The 25,507-nt window shown below is 38.6% G+C and overlaps 2 protein-coding genes across 3 annotated transcripts in view; both read right to left on the reverse strand.

Annotated features, from left to right (window-relative positions):
• The window catches only part of ZW10 (zw10 kinetochore protein), a 42,467-nt gene that overhangs the window by 11,026 nt on the left and 5,934 nt on the right, over positions 1-25,507 (reverse strand). Inside the window, exons 2-10 of one of the 2 annotated variants that reach the window (XM_032167439.2) lie at positions 25,085-25,219; positions 17,103-17,204; positions 16,794-16,871; positions 16,490-16,649; positions 14,834-14,986; positions 13,901-14,092; positions 4,508-4,671; positions 3,785-3,967; positions 66-304 (exon numbers count right to left, since the gene is read on the reverse strand). In XM_032167439.2, coding sequence (XP_032023330.1) covers positions 66-304; positions 3,785-3,967; positions 4,508-4,671; positions 13,901-14,092; positions 14,834-14,986; positions 16,490-16,649; positions 16,794-16,871; positions 17,103-17,204; positions 25,085-25,219 — 1,406 coding nt within the window. The remainder of the gene's footprint in view (positions 1-65; positions 305-3,784; positions 3,968-4,507; positions 4,672-13,900; positions 14,093-14,833; positions 14,987-16,489; positions 16,650-16,793; positions 16,872-17,102; positions 17,205-25,084; positions 25,220-25,507) is intronic. The other variant, XM_058446814.1, reaches the window with a different exon arrangement.
• LOC116477214 (small ribosomal subunit protein uS14-like) lies at positions 7,320-9,008 on the reverse strand. The gene is given in 2 exon segments (XM_058446911.1): positions 7,320-7,610; positions 8,990-9,008. Coding segments are annotated over 2 exon segments (240 nt in total). The 3' UTR covers positions 7,320-7,389.

The raw sequence follows: 25,507 nt of genomic DNA on the forward strand, positions 1-25,507 counted from the left end.
AAACATCTAGTTAGATATGCATTTAACCAAGTCATTGCCATTTTCGCACAACCCCGAATTCGTACCATTGATCACTACTGGTTGTTGCCTCTAGTAAAGTCTGATAGGCAAGTTCCATTAATTTCTTCACAGATTCACTGATACGGCATGTGGGCAAGGAAAAAGAATGTTGGTCCAACATATTTTCAGGCTCTAAATTCATCACTTCGTTGTACTGAGTATTGGACACTTTCTGTACTTCCAGTTTGTTATCCTCATCAGGAGTGGGTAACTCCGGCACATTTATCTTAGAATCAGGAATAATCTAAGATTTAAACACAAAAATATAGAAAATATATTGTTTTCAGAATAATTCAAATATAAGCACACCGCCGGGCATGGTGGCTCATGCCTGTAATCCCAGCACTTTGGGAGGCCGAGGCGGGCAGATCACGAGGTCAGGAGATCGAGACCATCCTGGCTAACATGGTGAAACCCCGTCTCTACTAAAAATACAAAAAATTGGCCGGCTGTCGCAGCGTGCACCTGTAGTTCCAGCTACTCGGGAGGCTGAGGCAGGAGAATGGCGTGAACCCGGGAGGCGGAGCTTGCAGTAAGCGGAGCTTGTAGTGAGCTGAGATCATGCCACTGCACTCCAGCCTGGGCGACAGAGCAAGACTCTGTCTCAAAAAAAAACAAATATAAACACACGGTGAAGAATAAGATACTGCTTGCTTTCATGATACAGCTACGGCTCTACAGAGTAATTAAAAGATTTCAATAAATATGACAATATTTTAATGACTGCTGAATCCTAGATGAAAGCATGTCATAAGTGATAAACAATTCTCTTAATCCCCTTTACTGTGACATTCTTCTAAGCACTCTTTTTGAGACAGGGTCTTGCTCTGTCACCCAGGCTGGAGTGCAGTGGCACAATCATAGCTCACTGTAGCCTCAACCTCCCACATAGCTGGGACTACAGGCACCCACCACACCCAGCTAATTTATTTTTAGTAGAAAAGGTCTTGCTAATATGGCCCAGGCTGGTCTTGAACACCTAGGCTCAAGTCATTCTCCCTCCTCAGCTTCCCAAAGTGCATGGATTATAGGCATGAGCAAACACACCCAGCCCCAAGCATTCTTAATCTTGGCTGAATAGCAAAGCTGTGCAACTGGCCTAAGATTTCAGCCAAATAAAAAGACCTTCAAAAATCATCTGTCTCATACTAGACTATTAGTATTACAGAGCAGCATAATTTGGGGTTCCATTGTCTAGATTCTTGAACAAATTATTTTGTACCAGGCACATGTGTTGGCTTAGTCTAAGAAATAACTCGTTCAAACTAGCATATCCTCCCTTTATTAAAAAAAAAAAAAAAAGCTTCAATCGAAAATTTCCTTTGCTGGGACTAAATGAAAGAACAGTAGGCTGTGAATGTGAAAACAGTAATATTTTTTACCCTAACTTTTAACAAAGTCATTTACCCTCTCTGGATCTCAATTTTCTCATTGTAAAATAAATAATATACTAATAGTGGCTTTCGAACCTTGTTTCTCAAAGATGCTTCAGGGATTAAAAAAAAAAAAAAAAAGATTAAGCATGTAGAGGCAGCAGGCTCCCTACTCCCACTGCAAGAATAACGACTTTGCACATACTGGACTTCGACAGAGATTTTCTGGCAGAAAAGGTTCAAAGTCTAATAAAACTATTTAAGTCAGTGGACTTGACTTTCTAATCTATAAAATGGTATAATAATATCTACTTTAGAGAGCTGTTATGAAGTTTAAATGAGAATACAAATATCAGGGACTGGGTAGTCAAAAATTATGGCTAAGATTAGAATGATGAAAAAATTTACTTACAGAGATTATTTAAAATGCTAATCTTTGTCTGAAAAATAGTGGGCCTGGATACATAAGATTTGAAAAGGTGACTTCATGAGGAGGGGCAAAGGAAACTAAGACGGAAGAATGTTAGACCTAATAAGATGTCTCTTAAGACAAAATGTAAAAACCAAACAACAACAAAAACCACAACTATAGATCTTTTGGGAAAACAGTGAGTACACATAGGGGAATAAAGAGAATTGAGAAACAGACCATGAAAAGCAATTAAGTTGAAAATGTTTTTTAGAAAAGGGAAGAGGAGCTTTTTTCAAAGTTGGGAAGTTTAGAAAATCTAATTCCAGGGCCTAAATGCCAAGAGAAAGAACCAGCTGGAATCTAAAGCAGTGGTTCTCAATCAGGGACAATTCTGTCTTAAAGGGGGCATTTGGCAATGCCTGGAGATATTTTTGCTTGTCACGACTGGAAGAGGTGCTACTGGAATCTAGGGAACAGAGGTCAGGGATGCTGCTAAATATCCCATAGGACAGTACCCCACAGCAAAGAATTATCTGGTCCCAAATGTTAACACTGCCACTGCTGAGACGTCCTGACCTAGAGGAAGCTACATTAGGATTTGAGTACTCAGGAAAAATGCAGTTTTACAAACTCTTAAAATTATTTGAGTAGGAAACTCAGATTATCTAGTTCAATTCTTTCACAGTACAGAAGAGGAAAATGAGGTTCAACAAGGTGAGAAGATTAAGCCCAGAGTCACAGAGCAATTCAGCAGTAATGCTGTTTACATCAAGGAGTTGTGAGATATATATGAATTCATTTACCAAAGGTAATCAGTAAGCACATAAGCACTGAGTACATAGTAGTAGTATGTATGCACCAGGTTATTTTCTTAGTGCTGGAGATATAACAGTAAACAAAACAGACAAAACAAAACAAAACAAAAACAAAACTCTACCCTCATGGAGCTTACTTTCTAGAGGGAGAAACAATAAACAATTCATATAAAATGTTGGTTGATGATAAACAATAAAAAGAAAAATACACCAAGGAAGGGGTACAGGAAATAGGAGAGGTTATAATTTTTTTTTAAGTGATCAGAAAGTACTTTTTAAAAAGCAAATCATGTGATCTGCGGTAAGAATATTCCATGCAGAGGTAACAAGTGGTTCAGAGATTCTGAAACAAAGTAGGCCTAGCACATTCAAGGAAAAGAAGTAAGTCCAGGGTGCCTGCAGCACAGTGAAGGATGAATGCATAGAAAATAGAGTCAGAGAGGCAATAGGAGGCAGATCACATAAGGCCTTGTAGTCCACTGTAAGGCTACTGGGTCTTCTCTAAATAAGACGGGAAGACACTGGACTTTCTGCAGAAGAGTGACATAATCAATTGATATTTATGTTAAAAGAAACCACAGCCCAATTCAAGCTATATACATTATTTCATACATGTAAGATATGAAAAAAAAAAAAGGTCAAAGGTCCACCGCCTTTACAGGTAATTATTTATATCCTATCTTTTTATTTACCTTTTTATTATTTTAACTTTCAAACTAGTCTCTCTATTAGATGAAGTCAACACTTTCATAATAGGATATAATTTCTGGACATAATGTAGCCCAAGTGTACCTGTCACAAAGTTGTGTCCTAAAACCTTCAGAAATAAAGATGAGAATAATCTACTGTCTCACTTCAACAATAATAATCCATTACATGTATGTAGACTTTTTCAATTTATACAAGGCTTTCATGTGCATTATCTTATCTGCACTTCACAATACCCAATGGAAGAGGTGGAGATTAGGACCACTTTAAAGGGGACAAAACCAATGTAAAAAAGATTAATAACTTGACTCAGTTCAACAACCGTCATCCTCTCTTCCACTTTACTATATGCATCTCAAAATGAGTTGCTTTCTCATATACAATGCTTCATATACGATGCAATATAACCCTGGTACCTTCACAGTGTTATGAATTTCAGAGGTCATTAGATTTCTGGCTGCCACAATCACATCCTGGCACTTCTTGTTTGCAAAATGAGAATTGATGTTACGAGCGTATTTCAGCAAATCTGTAGTATCTCCTTTTAAAAATCTCATTTCCTTTAGGGCATTTTCAAATTCTTCAGTGGATTGTATGATCTGAGATACACAAGAAAAAAAAGAATCATATACATATATTCCATTACAATATTAGAATTTCAAATCCAATGTATAAAAAAATAAGGACCAAGCTGGTCATTTAAGTTTTAGAATGGACCATCAATTACTAGGTATAAAAATATACGTATTTCCAGCCTTAAATTCATTAGAAAGAATATCTTCAATAGAAATGTCTGACTCTACTTAGCAAAAATACAAAGATCTTTAAAATAAATATACTTATTTTAGCATTCAAGGAAACACTAAAAAGAAGCAAAAAGTAAAATGTCGCACAATAGCTATTATAGCTGATATAAGTATAAATGAACGTAAAATATATTTAATAAGAAAACAAACATCTGCAACTAAAGAGGTAAGAAGCCAAAAGAAAAATGAAGTTATATGGAATTTGTCTCTATTCCTTATTAATAATTTACTTAAAGGTATAACTAAAGAACAAACTATCTCCATGGAAAAACAAAAGACAGCAATAAGAATCAACAGTGTCTTAAAACCTTCTGTGGTATCTCGGCTCTTTACCTCTTCATATTGCTGTAATTTGCTGCTATTTGTTGGAATCGAATAAACCAAACAGTTTTTGATGAGGCACTCAGACAAGTCCTCCCAGATCATGTCTCCAAGCATCTCAGCCAATGGGACAGTAGATGTTTTTTCATTTTCCAGGTCAGTGTCAAGTGGCAAATCTGAATTTTTTAAAAAAAGAAGTTTTAAACAAGAAACCATTCGCAGTCCTGGAATATTCTTAGGTTTTCTAGAATTCTTTAATTTTAAGATGATGGGGAAGAAAACAGCACAGGTAATTCTACAGCCTTCTCAACTGACTGCGTGGGACAAATCATGACACACAATTATTATTATTTTATTTTCACTGCTCAAATGAATTGTCTGTACTATATTACTGCCTGTACTCTGTAACAATGAGGTATTAAGCCATCTACATTATAATCATCTAGTGCTAAGCTGCTGATTTGATTGTATGACAAGCACTCAGAAGTTCTGCATTCTAACTTGAAACTAGTTTAGAATAAAATCTCACTTATTTAATAATGAATAAACGTACTTTTTTCATCTCTGCATAGAATCTGAGTGTTTGTACTTTACAGTAAAACATAACTAGTTTATAAAACGAATATTTCAATACCTCCTCTACAGTATATGTTATGGTGCATTTTTCTAACACATATTGAGGATGTTGTTTAGAATATCCTATAATCAATTAAATAATAGTTAAGAACCAGGCGCCAATGTAGAAGGAAGAGGACTCATAAAAGAGACTAGCTGTTATGAACCTAGTTCTGATTCACAAAGGAAGACTTAGGGGATTAAGAGCCTTAGAAGAGCAGGGTACAGTGACAAAGCCATTCAGGAGGCTGAGGTGGGAGGATCACTTGAGCCTAGGAGTTCAAATCCAGCCTGGGCAACATAGCAAGATCACGTCTCTTTAAACACACACACACACACACACACACACACACACACACACACACACACCCCTTAGAAGAAAGTGAACATATTATCTCAAAGCCTTTAAGATACCTCACAACATCTAAAGTCTAGTCTGTATTGTCCAATATGATAGCCACCAACCACATTTTGCTACTAAACACTTAAAATGTGGCTAGTGTGACTGAGAAATTCAACTTTTAAAGTTTTGATTAACTGAAATTTAAGTTTAAAAATAGAAGCAGGGGTGTGTGCTTATAAAGGGGCAGCACAAAGGAGCTCTGTGGTTTTGGAACAGTTCTGTATCTTGATTGTAGTGGTAGTTACATGAATTTACACATGTGAAAAAATTGCACAGAACTACAGAAACACACACATGAGCATGTAAAACATGAAATCTAAATAAACTCTATGAATTGTACCAATGTCAATTTCCTGGTTTTGATATTGCACTATACTGCACTATATATTACTATATAATATTTAAGATGTTAACACTGTAGAAAATTGAGTGGAGGCATAAGACCTCTGCAATTTTTGAATGGAAAAATATTTTTAAAGCAGCAGTATAAAATACTTTTCCATTAAACACAATTTCATTGTTTTGATAGAACTACATTTAACTGCAACCACTGCATCACATAAAATATTACTGTTGTATTGTCAAGCACTCAACAGGCACAAATGTCATTTCTAGTATTTCATATAATACATTGCCAAACCAGTCAGTGTCAACAGACTGATCCCAACATGATTTTTTTTCTCCAGACTGATCCTATCACAGTTCTTTTCCTCCATGCACTAATATAACATTGTAATGTGTTTATTTGAATATTTTATGCATACAGCGCAAGTTATGGTGATACCTACGTAAATTGTAATAGGTAGTTAAATTGAAATACTTATTTTAGTTATGGTATTATTCTTTTTCTAGATTAAGAAAATATGTATAAATTTTTAAATTTAAAACAAAGCATACTATTGATAAAGTCAAGTAAAGATGGAGAAGCTGGTAGTACCACTGAAAGAGCAAAGGTAAAAAAGACTAGAAGAAAGTATGTCACATATTTCACAATCAATGGCAGCTGCAATTTGCTACAACATGGCAAAACAAAAAAAGCTGCTTGCTTGTTGTATACAAAACATTTTTTTTCTTTTTTTTTTTGAGATGAAGTTTTACTCTTGTTGCCCAGGCTGGAGAGCAATGGTGTGATCTCGGCTCACTGCAACCTCTGCCTCCCGGGTTCAATCGATTCTCCTTCCTCAGCTTCCTAAGTAACTGGGGTTACAGGCGCCCGCCACCACGCCCAGCTAATTTTTGTATATTTAGTAGAGATGGAGTTTCACCATGTTGACCAGGCTGGTCTTGAACTTCTGACCTCAGGTGATCCACCCGCCTTGGCCTCCCAAAGTGCTGGGATTACAGGCATGAGCCACCGCGCCTGGCTACAAAACATTTTTTAAGACAATAAAGTGAACAATATTAAGGGACATTTTCAGCAAATACATTAGGAATTTGATGCTTCCTGTGAAAAAAGAATTGACAAAATTAGTCACCTGAAATCAGAATTAAATGTCCAATACAAAGTGTGATTTTAACAGGACCTGAACTTCTAACTTTCACCAGCTATAAAATAACTTGGATTCTTGCACAAAAAAGAAAATCCTTTTTAAATGGGGAGATGGCAAAAGAAGTGATCTTGGCTTTTTTTAATTTTCTTAAAAATTACAAAGAAAAGACATGTTTTTTAAAATGTAAAACATTTTCAATGAAGCAACCACAGAATACTGTCCATAAAACATAATATCTTTCTAACAATATCAAAGATCAATTGATTCAATTTCTGGAAAACTGCAAATACTTTTTGTTTTTTTTTTAGTGTTTATTTTATGCACAAAGAGCCATTGTGGTTTTTCATTAGGTAGATGCCTTGGATAATCCTTTCAAGGAAGATCACTTAGTCCAACTTAATGAAATCAATATCCTTCGCATACTGACGGAGACACTGGCGGCACATATTGAGGCCATATTTCTGGATCAGACCATGCTGGCTGGAGCAGACACGACAAAAGCGAGAATCCTGGCCGAATTTTCACTAGTGGCTCCAGTACAGCTGCTGGTGACCTATCTTGCTCTCAGGAGTGTGATGAGATAAAAAGGCCAAATACTTTTCTTTAGCTTTAAATCATACTTTTGATACATTTTTTTCTAAAGGGACTTCCAAATTTGCAAAGAAATATTATCAATTCACAGCCTAAAAAATCAATCTCACTGCACAGTTTTTGTCTGTTTTGCATAGGTATTTTTAATCTTTCACATTTGTCAAAGAATTTCAGCAAGATATGAAAAAATTAATTTTTATCACAATGAATAGTGTTCTAGTTCTATGTTAGGGGAAAAAAAATCCAGATTTATTAAAACAAAAGACTGGCGGGACGCAGTGGCTCACGCCTGTAATCCCAGCACTTTGGGAGCCAAGGCGGGAAGATTACAAGGTCAAAAGTTCGAGACCAGTCTGACCAACATGGTGAAACCCCAACTCTACTAAAAATACAAAAATTAGCCGGACGTGGTGGCATGCACCTGTAATCCCAGCTACTCAGGAGGCTGAGGCAGGAGAATTGCTTGAACCCAGGAGGTGGAGGTTGCAGTGAGCCGAGATTGTGCCACTGCACTCCAGCCTGGGCGACAGAGTGAGACTCCATCTCAAAAAAAAAAAAAAAGAAAAGACTAATGATTCCCTTATTGCTTCACTCCATCACGTGATAGATACTTGTGTTCAGTTTTTTATCTGAAACATACTCTACAAAAAGTTTAATGAACATTGTTAAAAGCATTCAGTTTACATATATGCAAATACTATAAATTATTACTGGTTAATGGAACTGCTGAAAGAAACAGAAGACAATAAATATGATAAACTTAGGTTCTTTGCCAATGCTCATTAGTTGAATCTGGAAGGGTTTTAGAAACATTTACTACATTCTTATCTTCAAGGCTTTGTAAAAACAAAAGAAATGCTTGCCAAATATTCAAATAATCAAAAGATAAAAAAATGGCAAAAATCTTTTGTTTTCGTACTTACATCACACTGCACATGAACAAGATGTGTGTGTGTGTGTGTGTGTGTATTTGCCAAATATATATATACACACAACTGTTATGGATTGAATTGTGTCCCTGCCCAAATTCATACGTTGAAGCCCTAGCCCCCAATGTGACTAGATTTGGATATACAGGCATACTTCATTTTACTGTGTTTTGCTTTAATGTGCTTCACAGATACTGGTTTTTGGGGTTTTTTTTTTCAAATTGAAGATTTGTGGCAACCCTGCATTAAGCAAGTCTATGAGCACCATTTTGTCCAAGAGCATGCGCTCACTTCATATATCTGTGTCACATTTTGGCAATTCTCACAGTATTTCAAACTTTTTCATGATTTGACGTTACTATTGCAATTGTTTTGAGATGCCATGAACCACTCATGTAAGACAGTGAACTTAACAAATGTGTGTGTTCTGACTACTCCACTAACCAGCCACCCCTTTCCCTCATACCCCCACCCTTTCCACTCATGTCTCTATCTCCTAGGGTTTCCCTATTCCCTGAGACACAATACTCAAATTAGACCAACTAATAACCCTACAATGGCTTATACGTGTTCACGTGAAAGAGTCACACATCTCTCACTTTATATCAAAAGCTAGAAAAGATAAAACTTAGTGATGAAGGCATGTCAAAGGCTCAGAGAAGTCAAAAACTAGGCCTCTTGCACCAGTTAGCCAAGTTTTGAATTCAAAGGAAAAGACTGGGTTTTTTTAGTGTAAACATTACTTTTATTTACTTATGTATTTACCTTTACTTTTTTTTTAACTTTTATATTAAGTTCAGGAGTACATGTGCAGGTTTGTTATATAAGTAAACTTGTGTCATGGGGGTTTGTTGTATAGATTATTGCATCAGCCAGGTATTAGGCCTAGTACCCATTAGTTATTTTTCCTGATCCTTGTCCTCCCCCCACCCCCCACCCTCCAATAGGCCCCAGTGTGTGTTGTTCCCCAATATGTGTCATGTGTGTTCATCACTTAGCTCCCACTTGTAAGTGAGGACATGCAGTATTTGGTTTTCTGTTCCTGAGTTGGTTGGAAAAGCTCTTGAAGGAAATGAAAAGTGTATTAAAAGTGTATTAGTGAACACATGGATTATAAAGTAAAACAATCTTATTTATGGAGAAAGTTTTGTTTTTTGTTTTGTTTTGTTTTTTTGAGATAAAATCTTGCTCTGTCACCCAGGCTGGAGTGCAATGGCATGCATGATCTCAGCTCACTGCACCCTCCACCTCCTGGGTCCAAGCAATTCTCTCACCTCAGCCTCCTGAGCAGCTTGGATTACAGATGGGTGCCACCATGCCAGCTAATTTTTGTATTTTTAGTAGAGACAGGGTTTCACCATGTTGGCCAGCTGGTCTTGAACTCCTGACCTCAAGTGATCCATCTGCCCCGGCCTCCCAAAGTGCTGGGATTACAGGCATGAGCCACTGTGCCTGGCAACTTATGGAGAAAGTCTGAGTGGTCTCTGTAGAAGCTCAAACCCACCACGACATTTTCTTAAAGCCAAAACCTAATCCAGAGCAAGGCCTTAACTCTCTTCAATTCTATGAAGGCTCAGATATGTGAGGAAGCTGCAGAAGAAAAGGCTGAAGCTAGCAGAGTTTGGTTCATGAGTTTGAAGAAAAGAAGCTGTCTCCATAATACAAAAGCTCAAGGTGAAGCAGCAAGTGCCAGTGGAAAAGCTACAGCAAGTTATCCAGCAGACCTAGCTAAGATAACCGACAAAGGTCTCTCTCTATACTAAACAATAGATTTTTAGTGTAGACAAAATAGCCTTCTATTGGAAGAATATGCCATCTTGAACTTTTACTGCTAGACAGAAGTCAATACTTGGCTTCAAAGCTTCAAACAACAGGCTGACCCTCTTGTTAGGGACTAATGCTGCTGGTTACTTTAAGATGAAACCATGTTCATCAGCCGTTCCAAAAATCCTAGTGCCAGGCCCAGTGCGGTGGCTCACACCTGTAATCCTAGCACTTTGGGAGGCCAAGGCAGGTGGACTGCTTGAGGCCAGGAGTTCGAGATCAGCCTGGGCAACATAGTGAAACCCAGTCTCTACTAAAATTACAAAAATTAGCTGGGTGTGGTAGCGCATGCCTGTAATCCCAGCTACTCGGGAGGCTAAGGCACGAGAATCACTTGAGCCCAGGAGGCGGAGGTTGCAGTGAGCCGAGATCATGCCACTATACTCCAGCCTGGGAAACAGAGTGAGACTCCGTCTCAAAAAAAATTCCCAGGGCCCTTAAGAATTATGCTAAATCTACTCTGCTTTTGCTCTAGAGATAGGATAAAGCCTGGATGGCAACACATCTACAACAGCATGGTTTTTCAGGATATTTTTCAAAAACAGCATGTCTTATTTTGTTTTTTGAGACAGACTCTTGCTCTGTTACCCAGGAGTGCAATGATGTGAACACAGCTCACTGCAGCCTCCAACTGGGCTCAATTGATCCTCCTGCCTCAGCTGCCCAAGCAGCACATGCCACTATGCCTGGCTAATTTTTTATTTTTTTAGTAGAGGCCAGGTATCACTATGTTACCCAGGCTGGTCTCAAACTCCTGGCCTCAAGCAATTCTCTTACCGTGGCCTTCCAAAGCTCTTGGATTACAGGTGTGAGCTACCATGCCCAGCCAAAAGCATGGTTTACTGAATATTTTAAGGTCTCTGTTGAGACCTACTGCTCAGAAAAAAAGATTTCTTTCAAAATATTACTGCTTACTGGCAATGCACCTGGTCGCCCAAGAACTCTGATGGAGATAAACAAGGAGATTAATGTGTTTTGATGCCTGCTAACACACCATCCATCTGTAGCCCATGAATCAAGGAGTAATTTTGACTTTCAAGTCTTATTATTCAAGAAATAAAATTACAGCTGCCACAGTGATTCCTCTCATGGATCTGAGCAAAATAAAATGAAAATCTTCTAGAAAGGATTCACCACTCTATATGTCATTAAAAACATTCATGATTCATGGGAGGAGGTCAAAATAGCAAAATTAACAGGAGTTTGGGAGGAGTTGATTCCAACCCTCATGACTTTGAGGGGTTTAAGACTTCAGTTAAAGAAGGAACTGCCAATGTACTAGAAATGGCAAGAGAACTAGAATCAGAAATAGAGCCTGAAGATATAACTAAATTGCTGCAATCTCATGATAAAACCCGAATGTATGAGGAGTTGTTTCTAGTGGATGAACAAGGAAAGTGGTTTCTTGAGACAGAATCTACTGCTGGTGAAGATGCTGTGAACACTGTTTAAATGACAACAAAGGATTTAGAACAGTCCATAAATTTAGTTGATAAAGCAGTGGCAGAGTGAGAAGATTGACTCCAATTTTGAAAAAAGTTCTACTAGGGATAAAATGCTATCAAACAGCACTGCATGTTACTGAGAAATCTTTCAAGAAGGGAAGTCAATTGATGAGGCAAGCTTCATTGTTGTCTTATTTTAAGAAATTGATGCAGCCATCCAACCTTCAGCAACCACCATCCTGATCAGTCAGCAGCCATCAACATTGAGGCAAGACCCTTCACCAACAAAAAGATTATGACTCACTGAAGGCTCAGATGATCGTTAGCACTTTTTAATAATAATATATTTTTAAATTAAGGTATGTACACTTTTTAGACATAATGCTATAGCACACTTAATAGACAACAGTACAGCGTAACTATAACTTTTATATGCACTGGGAAATCAAAAAATTTGTGGGACTCACTTTATTGGGATACTTACTTTATTGCAGTGGTCTAAAACCAAACCCGCAATATCTCTGAGGTATGCTAGTAGTCCCTTTAAGGAGATAATTAAGGTTACATGAGGTCATAAGGGTAGAGTCCCGATCCAATACAACTGGTGTCTTTATAAGAAGAGGAAGAGACATGAGGATGCAAATGCACAGAGAAAAAGCCATGCAAAGACACATCAAGAAGGCCATCTGCAAGATAAGACAGGCTTCAGGAAAAACCAAACCTGCCAATACCAGAAGAGCAATGAAGATCAGGAGAATGTAAAACTATGTCATTCAAAAAATAAAAATGTTTATACTGGTGATAAGATATAGGGGAAATAACAGCAACTGTAAAGAATTTGAAAATCCATCATCTGTAATAGGAATTAGACTCATTCTACATGGCTCCACACCATAGAAACAGCACCAGTAAAGTAGACATTACAGGGTAGTATATTGTGACAAACTTTTAAAATAACTACCCTAAAGATTTAATTTGCAAAACTGGCATTTTCGTAGTACTATTTAAGAGTACAGGTAAGAAGTTGAGTTTTAAAAAACAAAACAAAAACCTGCCTGGTACTCAGAACTGCCCAGGGGCAGGATAAAATGCCTCAAGTTCTCTCTCACTAAAAATGTTCAGATTGGCTATCTGACCAATTGATGGAATATTACAGAGGAGATTCAGGCATCTGAGATATTTGGACCAAATCATCTCTCCAATTCCTTCTAATCTTTGGATGCTTTGTTTACAACTTAATTTATATCTAATGAAAATAAAATTGTATTCCTCCCTAATAGAAGGCTCTGAGAATAAGAAAAACTACCTTGGATTTCTGAAGTTTACGCAAGCCTTAGGATTTTTTCTTCTCTGCTCTCACCAAAACTATAGAAAAGTCCTTGCTTTACATATAGATTATTTATACATAAATATACAGTATATGACTGCCAGGAAGGCCCACAAACAATAGGAGCATTTCTTTTTTACTTTAGCCACAGCAAAAATGGTTAGCCAGGCTATTCAATATGACAGCTGAGAAAAGCACGTAGAAGGTAAGTCAAATAGACTTTAAAAAAAAAAAAAAAGCAGTATTAAAACACAAGAGACTTCACTTTTAATGGTACAACAACCAAAAACATGATTTAAGGAATACAGAAACTGGCTGTTTCTAGTGTGAATACACAAAGATCAACAGGCTGAAATAGAATTTATTTCCTATGTTAAACCAAGTTTGTTTATATCAGATTAATAGGGGTTTTCATGGAAATATATAAAACAACACTTGGTTCATTTCTTCTTCTCCTATAATTAAGGCACGAGTTCCAATTTGTGATGGTACTGGGAGTCCAGTGAGAGAAGTGCACCCTAGAATTCAACTAAAATAATATTACAAATACAGAATCTGGGGTACCACTGATGGCTTTACTTGTCAATACAGTGCAGAGAAGGAATGCAAAACAGGCAAAAAAAACCAAGAAGGCAACTCCTTTGCCCCTATGGCACAATTTACTCATTTTTGATCCTCCTTTCTCACACATTATAGGCATTTCTACTTTAAAATAATATTTACTTTTAAAAACAGTATTTACTTTTCCAAAATATAAAAGCACTGCCTTGGAGATACATACCTAGAAGCTGTTTCTGGAGCACTTCTAGTACCAGTCTGATCTTTGTAAAAACTTCAGACGGTGATGGATATTCCAAGTTAGTCATTATAGATTCAAAACGAATAATAACAATGTTAGGCTGACTTTCTATCACAGCATGAAGGGATGGGCAAGATGCCAGAGGCCTAAGGATATACTTCAGCAGCATCTGACCTGAAAAATCACATGAACATTCATCAAAAAATCACTATAAGACACTTCTAGGCCAGGCACAGTGGCTCACATCTGTAATCCCAGCACTTTGGGAGGCCGAGGCAGGTGGATCATCTGAGGCCAGGAGTCCAAGACCAGCCTGGCCAACATGGTGAGATCCCGTCTCTACTGAAAATACAAAAATTAGCTGGGCATGGTGGCAGGCACCTGTAAATCCCAGCTACTCGGGAGGCTGAGACAGGAGAATTGCCTGAACCCAGGAGGTAGAGGTTGCAGTAAGCTAAGATCATGCCATTGCACTCCAGCCTGGGTGACAAAAGCAAAACTCCATCTCAAAAAACAAAAAAACAAAAACAAACAAACAAAAAAAAACTTCTAAAAAGTAAGCATGTCAAAAAAAAAATATGAATCTTTGAACCTAACAACCAAAATACATATACCATGACATTACACACCAACCATTATGCAGTGCAGGTTTTACCACTGAAGTTTCCCAGACTGTCTACAGATTTTTATTTAAATTATTCAAAAACCATATAAAATAGGAACAGTTTAAAAAAAAAAAAAAAGCCCAATCCCTTAATAAAAAGGATAATATTTAGGACAACTCTCTTTGATGAATCAAGAGGCCAGACCCTACATTAATACTCTCCAGAGAATATTTTACCATCTTTTCTGTCTTCCCTTTAATACTGGGCCTTAAGAGATTTTGTGTAAATAAAACAAAGTAGCATGCCTTACCAAATGATTTAAGCTTGCTGTGTAGTTCTCCAAGAACAGAAAATGCCAAGAGGACAGAACTGATGGGTGGCACAGGGGTCTTCTCCTCTTTGTGCAATTGTTCAGTGTATAAATGAAGTTCAGTTTGTAGGTAAGATTCCAAACTGCTGGTATCTAAGAAAAAGGAAGAAAAATATCAGCTGTCTCACCAATATGAGATGTTCCCACTTCTATTCCTCAGAGCTCATTCTCTGATATTTCCATCGCAGTTCTGTTACAATATACTCCTAATACAACCAAATATGAATTATGACATACATGTCCTTGGCATCACTTTAAAAAAGGAAATGACTTTGTGAGGTCAGGTGCAGGGGCTCATGTCTGTAATCCCAGCACTTTGGGAGGCCGAGGCGGGAGGATCACTTGAGCCCAGGAGTTCAAGGCCAGCCTGGGCAACGTAGTGAGACCCTGTCTCTAACAAAAAATTTAAAAATCGGTCAGGCATGGTAGCACATACCTGTGGTCACAGCTACTGGGGGCAGGGTGGGAGAAGTAGTTGGGGCTGAGGCGGGAGGATCACTTCAGCCCGGAAGTTTGAGACTGCAGTGAACTATGATTGAGCTACTGCACTCCAGCCTGGGCGACAGAGCGAGACTCTTGTTTCAAAAAAAAAAAAAATGAGGTCCTAGTTTCACAGACCTTCTTTTCTATGTTCTTTCTGCCAAACAAGTTTAACAAGCAGGGTGTGTTATAACAAATAATTCAACACACCTGTCCTCTTCTCTTAACTAATATTCTAGTTGAGAACAGAATCTAAAATTTTCAGGATAACTCCCTTCAAACACCTGATACACATACACATATGCACATGTGTGTCTATGTACACATATATGTATATAATGAATTTGTAGGCCAAAGTGGATATAGGAAAGGGAAAAGGGGGAGACAGTTTCTCCTGAAATACACCAAATTTCAAAATCCAGTGTTGGAAAATACACCAGGTACAACAGCATGTCCTTTAAATACAGCCTCTGAAGTTTTACTCTCAGGGCAAACAACACACCAAAGAGGGCTAAGAACCAGAGGTAGGCAGAAAGGCTGAGAGCCAAGTAGCATAAATCAAGCCAGGACAGAAGTAATCCTATTTCTTCACCTTGCAAAGCACTCCCTAGCTCATTATTTTCCCCAAGGACTGGAAAGAAATTGAGCAAAACCCCTCCTCTACCCACAAGCCTACTGATCCATCTTCTTTCCTAAGCAAGAGAGAGAATGGCTAGATGGCTCCTTTACACTTTCTAGCCAAGATAAACTGCTAGGATTAGGGCTGTCAGGAACGGGACCGTCCTACAAGGCAATGGAAACTTAATGTGGTCGCAAATTGCTATCACCTCCTCTAGCACACTCTCACCACATGACCCCAACTACCCTATCATCTTTTCTCACATTTCTAGGGAACGGGACAACTAAGAGGGATGTAAGGGAAGCGAGGTGAGGGCACTTTAGGGACCCAGATAAGAGTTGGTCCTAAGAAAGCATGTTGCTAACATGAGCACTCAATACAGGCATGGAAGATTATGAATGAACCCTCATCTACCAATACAAAAATGTAGAGTATATTCAGACACTACACTGGTTCAGGCAGATGAAGCAACGCAGTCCACCTGAGGTCAGCAGCACCTTTTGACGGTGGGAACTTCCATACAATCAGCTTCTGCCACTCTTCTCCAAGGTGATAAAGTATGTTCTGTTTCTGTATCGTGAGCTCCATGCTGAGAGATTTCAGTATTTTTAAATCAAAGCATTTTCTGGATTTTAATAACTTCAAGCATTTCTGTGCCTGGTAATGAAATGGAATCACTGTTAAACATTCCATCTGGACTCAGAGCAATTAGAATATATTTGCATAATGATAAAAAATACAAAATTTACTGAAAACAAGAAGAGCACTTATTGCTCATGCTTTGGGGAGAGCATTTAGTACCTCTTCCAGACGCTGAGCACCAGTGACATATTTCTTCTCTGTTAATGCACAATTATATTCTTCAATAGCAGTGGAAAACTGAAAAGTTAAGTATAATATTTTATACATCCTATTATTTCAAGTCTGTTTGCTTTTAAAATATTAAGAAATGCTCCCACTTTCCCTCCCCCTCCCCCTCTCTAAAAAAAAAAAGAAAAGAAAGAAAAGAAAATATGAAGACAAAAAAACCCATTATAGTCAGGAGATAGCCATTGAATAATGAGACCTTCCCACCACCAAAACACTAAGGTTCAAGTTGAGTTTACTGACCTCTTGCAACTGTTTAAGCAAACATAGGACAACTGAGTCTCTTTCCAACTGCTGCTTTAAGTCTGTAAATTCACCGGTTGATACATGAAGATCCCGGCGGACCTAATTCACACATCAAAGACAAGTACTTTTAAGCTATACCATACCTAAGAAATAAAACATTTACAGCAAATCAATAAGCTTTACTAGGTCAACATAATTCATGTTGAAATTTAAATGCTAGTTAAGACTGGAATAAAAATCACAGAATGTATTAGAAAGGTAACTTAGAGGTCCAACGAGTCCAAACCCTTATCCTACTGCAAGAATACCCATTCCTCTCAACAAAATATCCTCACGTCACCATCTATTCTTAATTTAAGCAGGTATCTTTCATCAGAGAGCTCATCCACCTGGATTACTAGAAAGGTATCCCCACTGCCAAGTGATAACTCATTCTAGAGTCAGACAGCTCTATTAGGAATTTTTTTTTTTTTTTTAATTGAAACAGGGCCTCTGTTGCCCAGGCTGAAGCGCAGTGGTGCAATCTCAGCTCACTGCAGCCTCAACTTCCCTAGAACCAAGCGATCCTCCCACCTTAGCCCTGCCGAGTAGCCAGAACTATAGGCACGCACCACCACACTTGGCTAATTTTTGTATTTTTTGATAGAGATGGAGTTCTGCCATGTTGTCCAGGCCGGTGAACAGGTCTTGAACTCCTGGACCCAAGCGATCTGCCCGCCTTGGCCTCCCAAAGTGCTGAGATTGTAGGCATGGGCCACTGCACCTTGTCAGAAAGATTTAATATTGAGGCAGAATCTACCTCTCATTCTGTCCCACCTTCTCAATGACTTTACATGATGAATTATTCCCTCTCTCCTAAAATCTACAATTAACCTCTCCCTAATTTATCTTCACTCATTCATGAAATATATATTGACTGAATGCCTATAAGTGCATGGCTTATCCCATGAAATTTAAATATGTTAAAATTTCTACCATCTTTAGGAAAAAATTCCCTCCACCTCACCAACCACCCTATTGCTCAGTAACTGCTTTATTTTTCTCCTCCCTCTCACAAACAGCTTCCTGAAATAGTGATCTATATTCATTGTCTTTACATTCTCACCTCTCATTCACTCTATACCTCACTGTGATCTGGTTCCTAACTGTTCTTGCCAAACAAAACAAAACAAAACAAAAAAACCACTAAACTCCTCGTTGCTAAATCCAAAGCAAACATTACTAGTACAGTTGTGTCACTAACAATGGGGACGCATTCTGAGAAATGCAGTTAGGTGATTTTGATGTCATGCAAACACTACAGAGTGTACTTACAGAAACCTAAAGGGTATGTCCTACTATGTACCTAGGCTATATAAAACTATTGCTCCTAGGCTATAAACCCATACAGCATGTTACTGTACCATTTACACAATGGTAAATATTTGTGTATCTAAACACAGAAAACATAACAGTAAAAATACAGCATAAAAATGGTACACCTGTATAGGGCACTTACCACGAATGCAGGCTGCAGGACTAGAAGTTGCTCTGGGTGAGTCAGTGGGTGAGTGGTGAGTGAATGTGAAGGCCTAGGACCTTAGTGTACTCTATAGCAGACTTTATAAACACTATACATTTAGGTAACACTAAATTTATTTTTTAAAATTTTCTTTCAATAATAAATTAACATTAGCTTACTGTAACATTTTTACTTTATAAACTTTTTAACTTTTTTTTTTTTTTTGAGGAGTCTCACTCTGTCACCCAGCTGGAGTGCAGTGGCACAATCTCGGCTCACTGCAACCTCCACCTCCCAGGTTCAAGCAATTCTCCTGCCTCAGCCACCCAGGTAGCTGGGATTACAGGCACCCACTACCATGCCCAGCTAATTTTTGTATTTTCAGTAGAGATGGGGTTTTATTATGTTGGCCAGTCTGGTCTCGAACTCCTGACCTCAAGTGATCCGACTGCCTCAGCCTCCCAAAGTGCTGGGATTACAGGTGTGAGCCACTGCACCCAGCTAAACTTTTTAACTCTTGTAATAACACAGCTTAAAACGCAAACACACTATACGCTGTAGAAAAGTATTTTGTGTGTGTTTTTATTTCTTCTAAAAAAAAAGGGATACATGTGCAGAATATGCAGGTTTGTTACACAGGTATACATGTGCCATGGTGGTTTGCTGCACCTACTAACCTGTCCTCTAAGTTCCCTCCCCTCACCCCTCATCCCCCAATAGGCCCTGGTGTGTGTTGTTCCCCTCTTTGTGTCCATGCGTTCTCATTGTTCAACTCCCACTTATGACTGAGAACATGCGGTGTTTAGTTTTCTGCTCCTGTGTTAGTTTGCTGAGGATGATGGCTTCCAGCTTCATCCATGTCCCTGCAAAGGACATGCTCTCATTCCTTTTTATGGCTGCATAGTATTCCATGGTGTATATGTACCACATTTTCTTTATCCAGTCTGTCACTGATGAGCATTTCGGTTGGTTCCATGTCTTTGCTATTGTAAACAGTGCTGCAATAAACATATGTGTGCATGTGTCTTTATAGTAGAATCATTTATATTCCTTTGGGTATATACCCAGTAACAGGACTGCTGTGTCAAATGGTATTTCTGGTTCTAGATCCTTGAGGAATCACCACACTGTCTTCCACAATGGTTGAACTAATTTACATTCCCACCAACAGTGTAAAAACTTTCCTATTTCTCCACATCCTCTCCAGCATCTATTGTTTCCTTACTTTTTAATAATCGCCATTCTGACTTGCATGAGATGGTATCTCACTGTGGTTTTGATTTGCATTTCTCTGATTCAGTGATGTTGAGCCTTTTTTCATGTTTGTTGGCTGCATAAATGTCTTCTTTTGAGAAGTGTCTGTTCATATCCTTTGTCCACTTTTTGATGGGGTTGCTTTTTTCTTATAAATATGTTTAAGTTCCTTGTAAATTCTGGATATTAGACCTTTGTCACATGGGTAGATTGCAAAAATTTTCTCCCATTCTGTAGATTGCCTGTTCACTCTGATGATGGTTTCTTTTACTATGCAGAAGCTTTTTAGTTTAATTAGATCCCATTTGTCAATTTTGGCTTTTATCGCAGTTGCTTTTGGCATTTTTGTCATGAAGTCTTTGCCCACGCCTATGTCCTGAATGGAATTGCCCAGGTTTTCTTCTAGGGTTTTTATGGTTTTGGATTTTACATTTAAGTCCTTAATCCACCTTAAGTTAATTTTTGTGTAAGGTGTAAGGAAGGGGTCCAGTTTCAGTTTTCTGCATATGGCTAACCAGTTTTCCCAGCACCATTTTACTGGATAGGAGATCCTTTCCCCATTGCTTGTTTTCGTCAGGTTTGTCAAAGATCAGATGGTTGTAGATACGTGGTGTTATTTCTGAGGCCTCTGTTCTGCTCCATTGGTCTATATGTCTGTTTTGGTACCAGTACCATGCTGTTTTGGTTACTGTAGGCTTGTAGTATAGCTTGAAGTCAGGTAGTGTGATGCCCCCAGCTTTGTTCTTTTTGTTTAGGATTGTCTTGGCTATATGGGTCTTCTTTGATTCCATATGAAATTAAAACAGTTTTTTCTAATTCTGTGAGGAATGTCAATGGTAGTTTGATGGGACAGCATTGAATCTATAAATTGCTTATGGCCATTTTCATGATACTGATTCTTCCTATCCATGAGAATGGAATGTTTTTCCATTTGTTTGTGTCCTCTATTATTTCCTTGAGCAGTGGTTTGTAGTAAAAATATTTTATTTAAATTCATCTTCTATAAGCTTTTTACTATTTTTAAATTCTTTGTTTTAACTTTGTAAACTTTCCTGTTAAAAACTAAGACACAAACACACACATTAGCCTAGCCCTACAAGGTCAGGATTATCAATAGGTGATAGGAACTTTTCAGCTCCACTATAATCTCACAGGACCACACTTGCATATGTGGTCTGTTGTTGACTGAAATGTATTTAACAGTACTGTGTTAACTTTCCTTCCTTCTGAAACATTCTTTTCCCTTAGTTCCATGATACTATTCACTACTGATTTTCTTCTTAGTTCTCTAGCCCTTCCTTTTTCACTCTTTTGGGAGCTTCATTTTCTGACCACTCCATATATATCGATACTCCTTTCTTCCTGATTGTCTTACTCCAAACCAGTGGTTTTGAACAGGAAGTGATTTTGCCCCACCCTCAACCAGGGACATCTGGCAATGTCTGAAGACATTGGCTGTCACTGGTTGGCACCACGAGAGAGTTCTATTTGCATCTAGTGAACAAAGGCCAGGGATACTGCTAACACAATACAATGTATAGGACAGACCTCCATGACAAAGAATTATCCAGCCCAAAACATCAATAGTGACAAGAGTGAGAAACCCTGCTTTATATACTCTTTCAGGGCAATCCTGTCCATTCCCATGGCTTCAATTACTAAGTGCTGCTATCTCAAGTCCACATTATTTTCCTCACCTCCAAACATGTAAATGGGTAAGATGATGTGGAAACTGTCCATTAAAATCCATTCTCCTTTTTTCCATATTAATAGCACCCAACTAGATTATATACTTTAGCCTCCTTCACAGTTGGGTGAGACCATGTCTAAGATCCTACCAATGGAATGTAAATAGAAGTAATGTGTACCACTTCCAACTCTGAGTCTTAAGAAAATAGACGTGCCCCCTACATGCCCTCTCTTTTCCCTTTATCTCCAGCTATAACCTGGATACCAGAAGAGACCAGATTGAATCACGTAAATAACGACAAAACCCTAAGAGCAATACTTCTCAAACTGTAATGCATATACATATCACTCAGTGACTCTCAGTAAAATGCAGATTCTGATTCGCTGGGTCCGGATTGAGGCCTGAGATCCTGCATTTCTAATAAGCTATCAGGTACTGCCAAAGCTGCTGCTCTACAGACTTTTGGAAGACAATTCTCTAGAGGTCTCTCACATTTCTGCACTATCTTACAAGTAAGGCAATTACTGTCTTTAGTTCTGGGCTTTCTTTTCAAGAATGTCTATAAACAGCCTTGGAAGACAGAGATGGTGTCTCCCTCCAAAGCAAAAGGGAGGTATGCTTGCTACCCATTAAAAAGATTCAGGTTACCTAAACTCAGGAGTCCTTTTCTATTAATATAAAGCAATCTACTGCACAATGTCCTACAGGGAGCAGGACTGGGCAACTGATGCAAAAATGCTGATACTCTGGCTACTGCTATAAGTAATAAACTGTCCTTTATCTCTCACCAAGGAGACTCACGTCTTCTATAAATCCATGAAACTTTCCAGGCAAGGTGACTCAAGCCTGTAATCCCAGCACTTTGGGAGGCTGAGGAAGAAGAATCACTTAAATCCAGAAGTTCGAGACCAGCCTGGGGCAACATTGTGAGACCCTGTCTCTACAAAAAAATTTAGCTGGGCATGGTGGCTTGTACCTGTAGTCCCAGCTACCCAGGAGGGTGAGGTGAGAGAATCAAATGAGCCCAGGAGGTTGAGGCTGCAGTGAGCCTTGACTGTGCCACCCCACTCCAGCCTGGGCAACAGAGTGAAACAGTCTCAAAAAATATAAAAAATAAGAATTTTTAGGCTGGGCGCGGTGGCTCACGCCTGTAATCCCAGCACTTTGGGAGGCTGAGGCGGGCGGATCACGAGGTCAGGAGATCAAGACCATCCTGGCTAACATGGTGAAACCCTGTCTCTACTAAAAAATATTAAAAAAAATTAGCCGAGCATGGTGGCGGGCGCCTATAGTCCCAGCTACTCTGGAGGCTGAGGCAAGAGAATGCCGTGAACCCAGGAGGCGGAGCTTGCAGTGAGCCGAGATTGCGCCATTGTACTTCAGCCTGGGTGACAGAGTGAGACTCCGTCACAAAAAAAAAAAAAAAAAAAAAAATCCATGAGGCCAAGTGCGGTGGCTCACGCCCATAATCCCAGCACGTTGGGATGCTGAGGTGGATGGATCACTTGAGGCCAGGAGTTTGAGACCAGCCTGGCCAACATGGTGAAACCCTGTCTCTACTAAAAATACAAAAATTAGCCAGGCATGGTAGCACATGCCTGTAATACCAACTATTTGGGAGGCTGAGGCAGGAGAATTGCTTGAACCCAGGCGGCAGAGGTTGCGATGAGCCTAGATCGCACCACACACTTCAGCCTGAGCAACAGATTAAGAATCTGTCTCAAAAAAAAATTTTTTTAACGAATCCATGAAACTTTGGCAGGCTAACTTACCGACTTTCAAGCAAGTTAAAATCCTAGATCCCCTTCAATTCTTGACTATTCTAGAATAGCTGGACCTTGGACTGTGGAATCAGCCTGCTTACCAAACTACGATGATTTAAAAAAAAAAAAAATGGATCTTGTTTGAGCCACTGCATTTCAAGGTATCTCTTTTTATTTATTTATTTTTACAACAGTCTAGCCTTCACCTTAATATAATCCAATTGCCTGTGAAAGTCCATTTGATATCCCATAGGCACCTTAAATTTAAATTCCTCAAATCTCTCACAAAAACCTGCTTTCTCTAGATTCTCTGTCAGTGAATGGAATGAAACCATGACCTAGTTCCCCAGTTATCCTTGACTCCTACATCCTTCACTCCCCACATCAACAAGTCCCAAATATCCTCTCTGAAATGTCACTAGGATCCATCAATTTTTCTCCATTCCCACTGCCACTGACTTTAGGGAAAGTCACCACCCTTTCTTTTCCTCGATTATTTTAACTGCCTCTGAACGTTTTAACTGCCTTCTCATATCCTGGACTCATTTCCCTCAAGTTCTTTCTTCAAACTGCAAGCAGAATAGGATTCCTGAAATTCAAATCTAATGTCACTCTCTCGCTTAAAAACCTCTATGGGTTCCACAGTGCCATCAAGATAACGTCCACACTCTTTATCATGTTACTGCTAACCTGATATGCAAGGTCCTTGCTTACCTTTCTAATTTCATCTTATGTCCCTTCCCACCAAAATCCCACATTTGTCTTATGGAATACTTGTAGCTCCCCCAAAGTGACGTCTCTCAATTACCTCCATGCCTCTGCCTACCTAAAACTTATAGCTACTTACAACACTCTTCCTTCCCCTGTTGCCTATCACTTCCCGTCTTGGTTTGGATGCCATTTCCTATAGGAAGCCATCCTTAGCTATATCTCCTCTCTCTAACTGTATTACTCCTATTTATTGCTGTGTCACACTATTACCAGGCACGAGATTCACACCTTGAAATAAAAAACATTCTTATTCAGCAACTATCATAGTACCTGGCACCTTTTAAGTGCACAATAAATACACCAAATGCCTGAATAAACTTCTAACATACACCTATTGAAAAAATTCTCTATTATGAATCATAAATTTGAATATTTCTCCCATATGACAGAGCTTCAAATATTGAAAATGTTTCTTCCCAAGGCTAAACATCCTCAGTTTATTTCGCAGTTCTTCAAATGATACAGTGTTCAGGGCTAAACCTTCTCATCCAGACCAGCCATCTTTCAAAATACAACAACCAAAACTAAATAAATTTCAACAGCCAGGGTGTGGCCAGTAAAAGGTACAGAGAGCCGATTATTGTCTTGTTCCAGACACTTTATTTCTAATAGCACAGTCTAATATTGCACTATTGATATTGACTCCCTAATCAATCAATTAATTACAAATACACTCTGGGGATATTTTTTGAACTGTGCCAGAGGTGCAATGTAACAGATTGATCCACTTGCTTTGGCCACCACAAAGTGCTGGGATTACAGGCATGATGCACCGGGCCTGGTCAAATTTTCTTCCATAAAAAATTAGTTATTTAAATTGCACTTTTGGAAAATACTTCTATTTCAGAATTGAAGTCACCCTACAATCATTTAGTTCAATCTCCATTTACCAATCAGAAAAGTGAGGGTTTAAAAAGTTGTACACAATTAAGCTGTCTTAGGAATCAGGAAGCTGAACCACCTCCCTACAAACCTATCCAATATAGCAAATTATCCTTACCTCACTCTCTATCCTGGATTTCAGCAGGTCAATGTCTTCAGATAGCTTATCCACCTGGGTAATCAGGCCCTGCGCACTCTGCATGCTAGGTAGGAATTCACTGTACTTCTTGCTAATCATATTGCACACCTCACCCTAAAATATAAAACAGAATTATAATAAAAAACAGTGAAATGAGTACTCTGATAAAAATATATTCATCTTCCACAAGGCATTTTCCATGTTAGAACCTTCTTGCCAGTTGCCTATACCCATTCACTTTCCCTCCAAGCCAATGAGTTTCTTTCAAAAACACCTTTCTCCCACCATGAGGGGTCTTATAACATTAGGGTGAAAGAAGACAACAATATCAAACATCACTATGTACTACAAGAGTATGTACAACTATTACTGCTCAATTAAAAAATTAAAAAAAAAAAAGAA

The sequence above is a fragment of the Hylobates moloch genome, unplaced genomic scaffold (genome assembly GCF_009828535.3).
Source record: "Hylobates moloch isolate HMO894 unplaced genomic scaffold, HMol_V3 SCAFFOLD_11, whole genome shotgun sequence".
NCBI lineage: Eukaryota > Metazoa > Chordata > Mammalia > Primates > Hylobatidae > Hylobates > Hylobates moloch.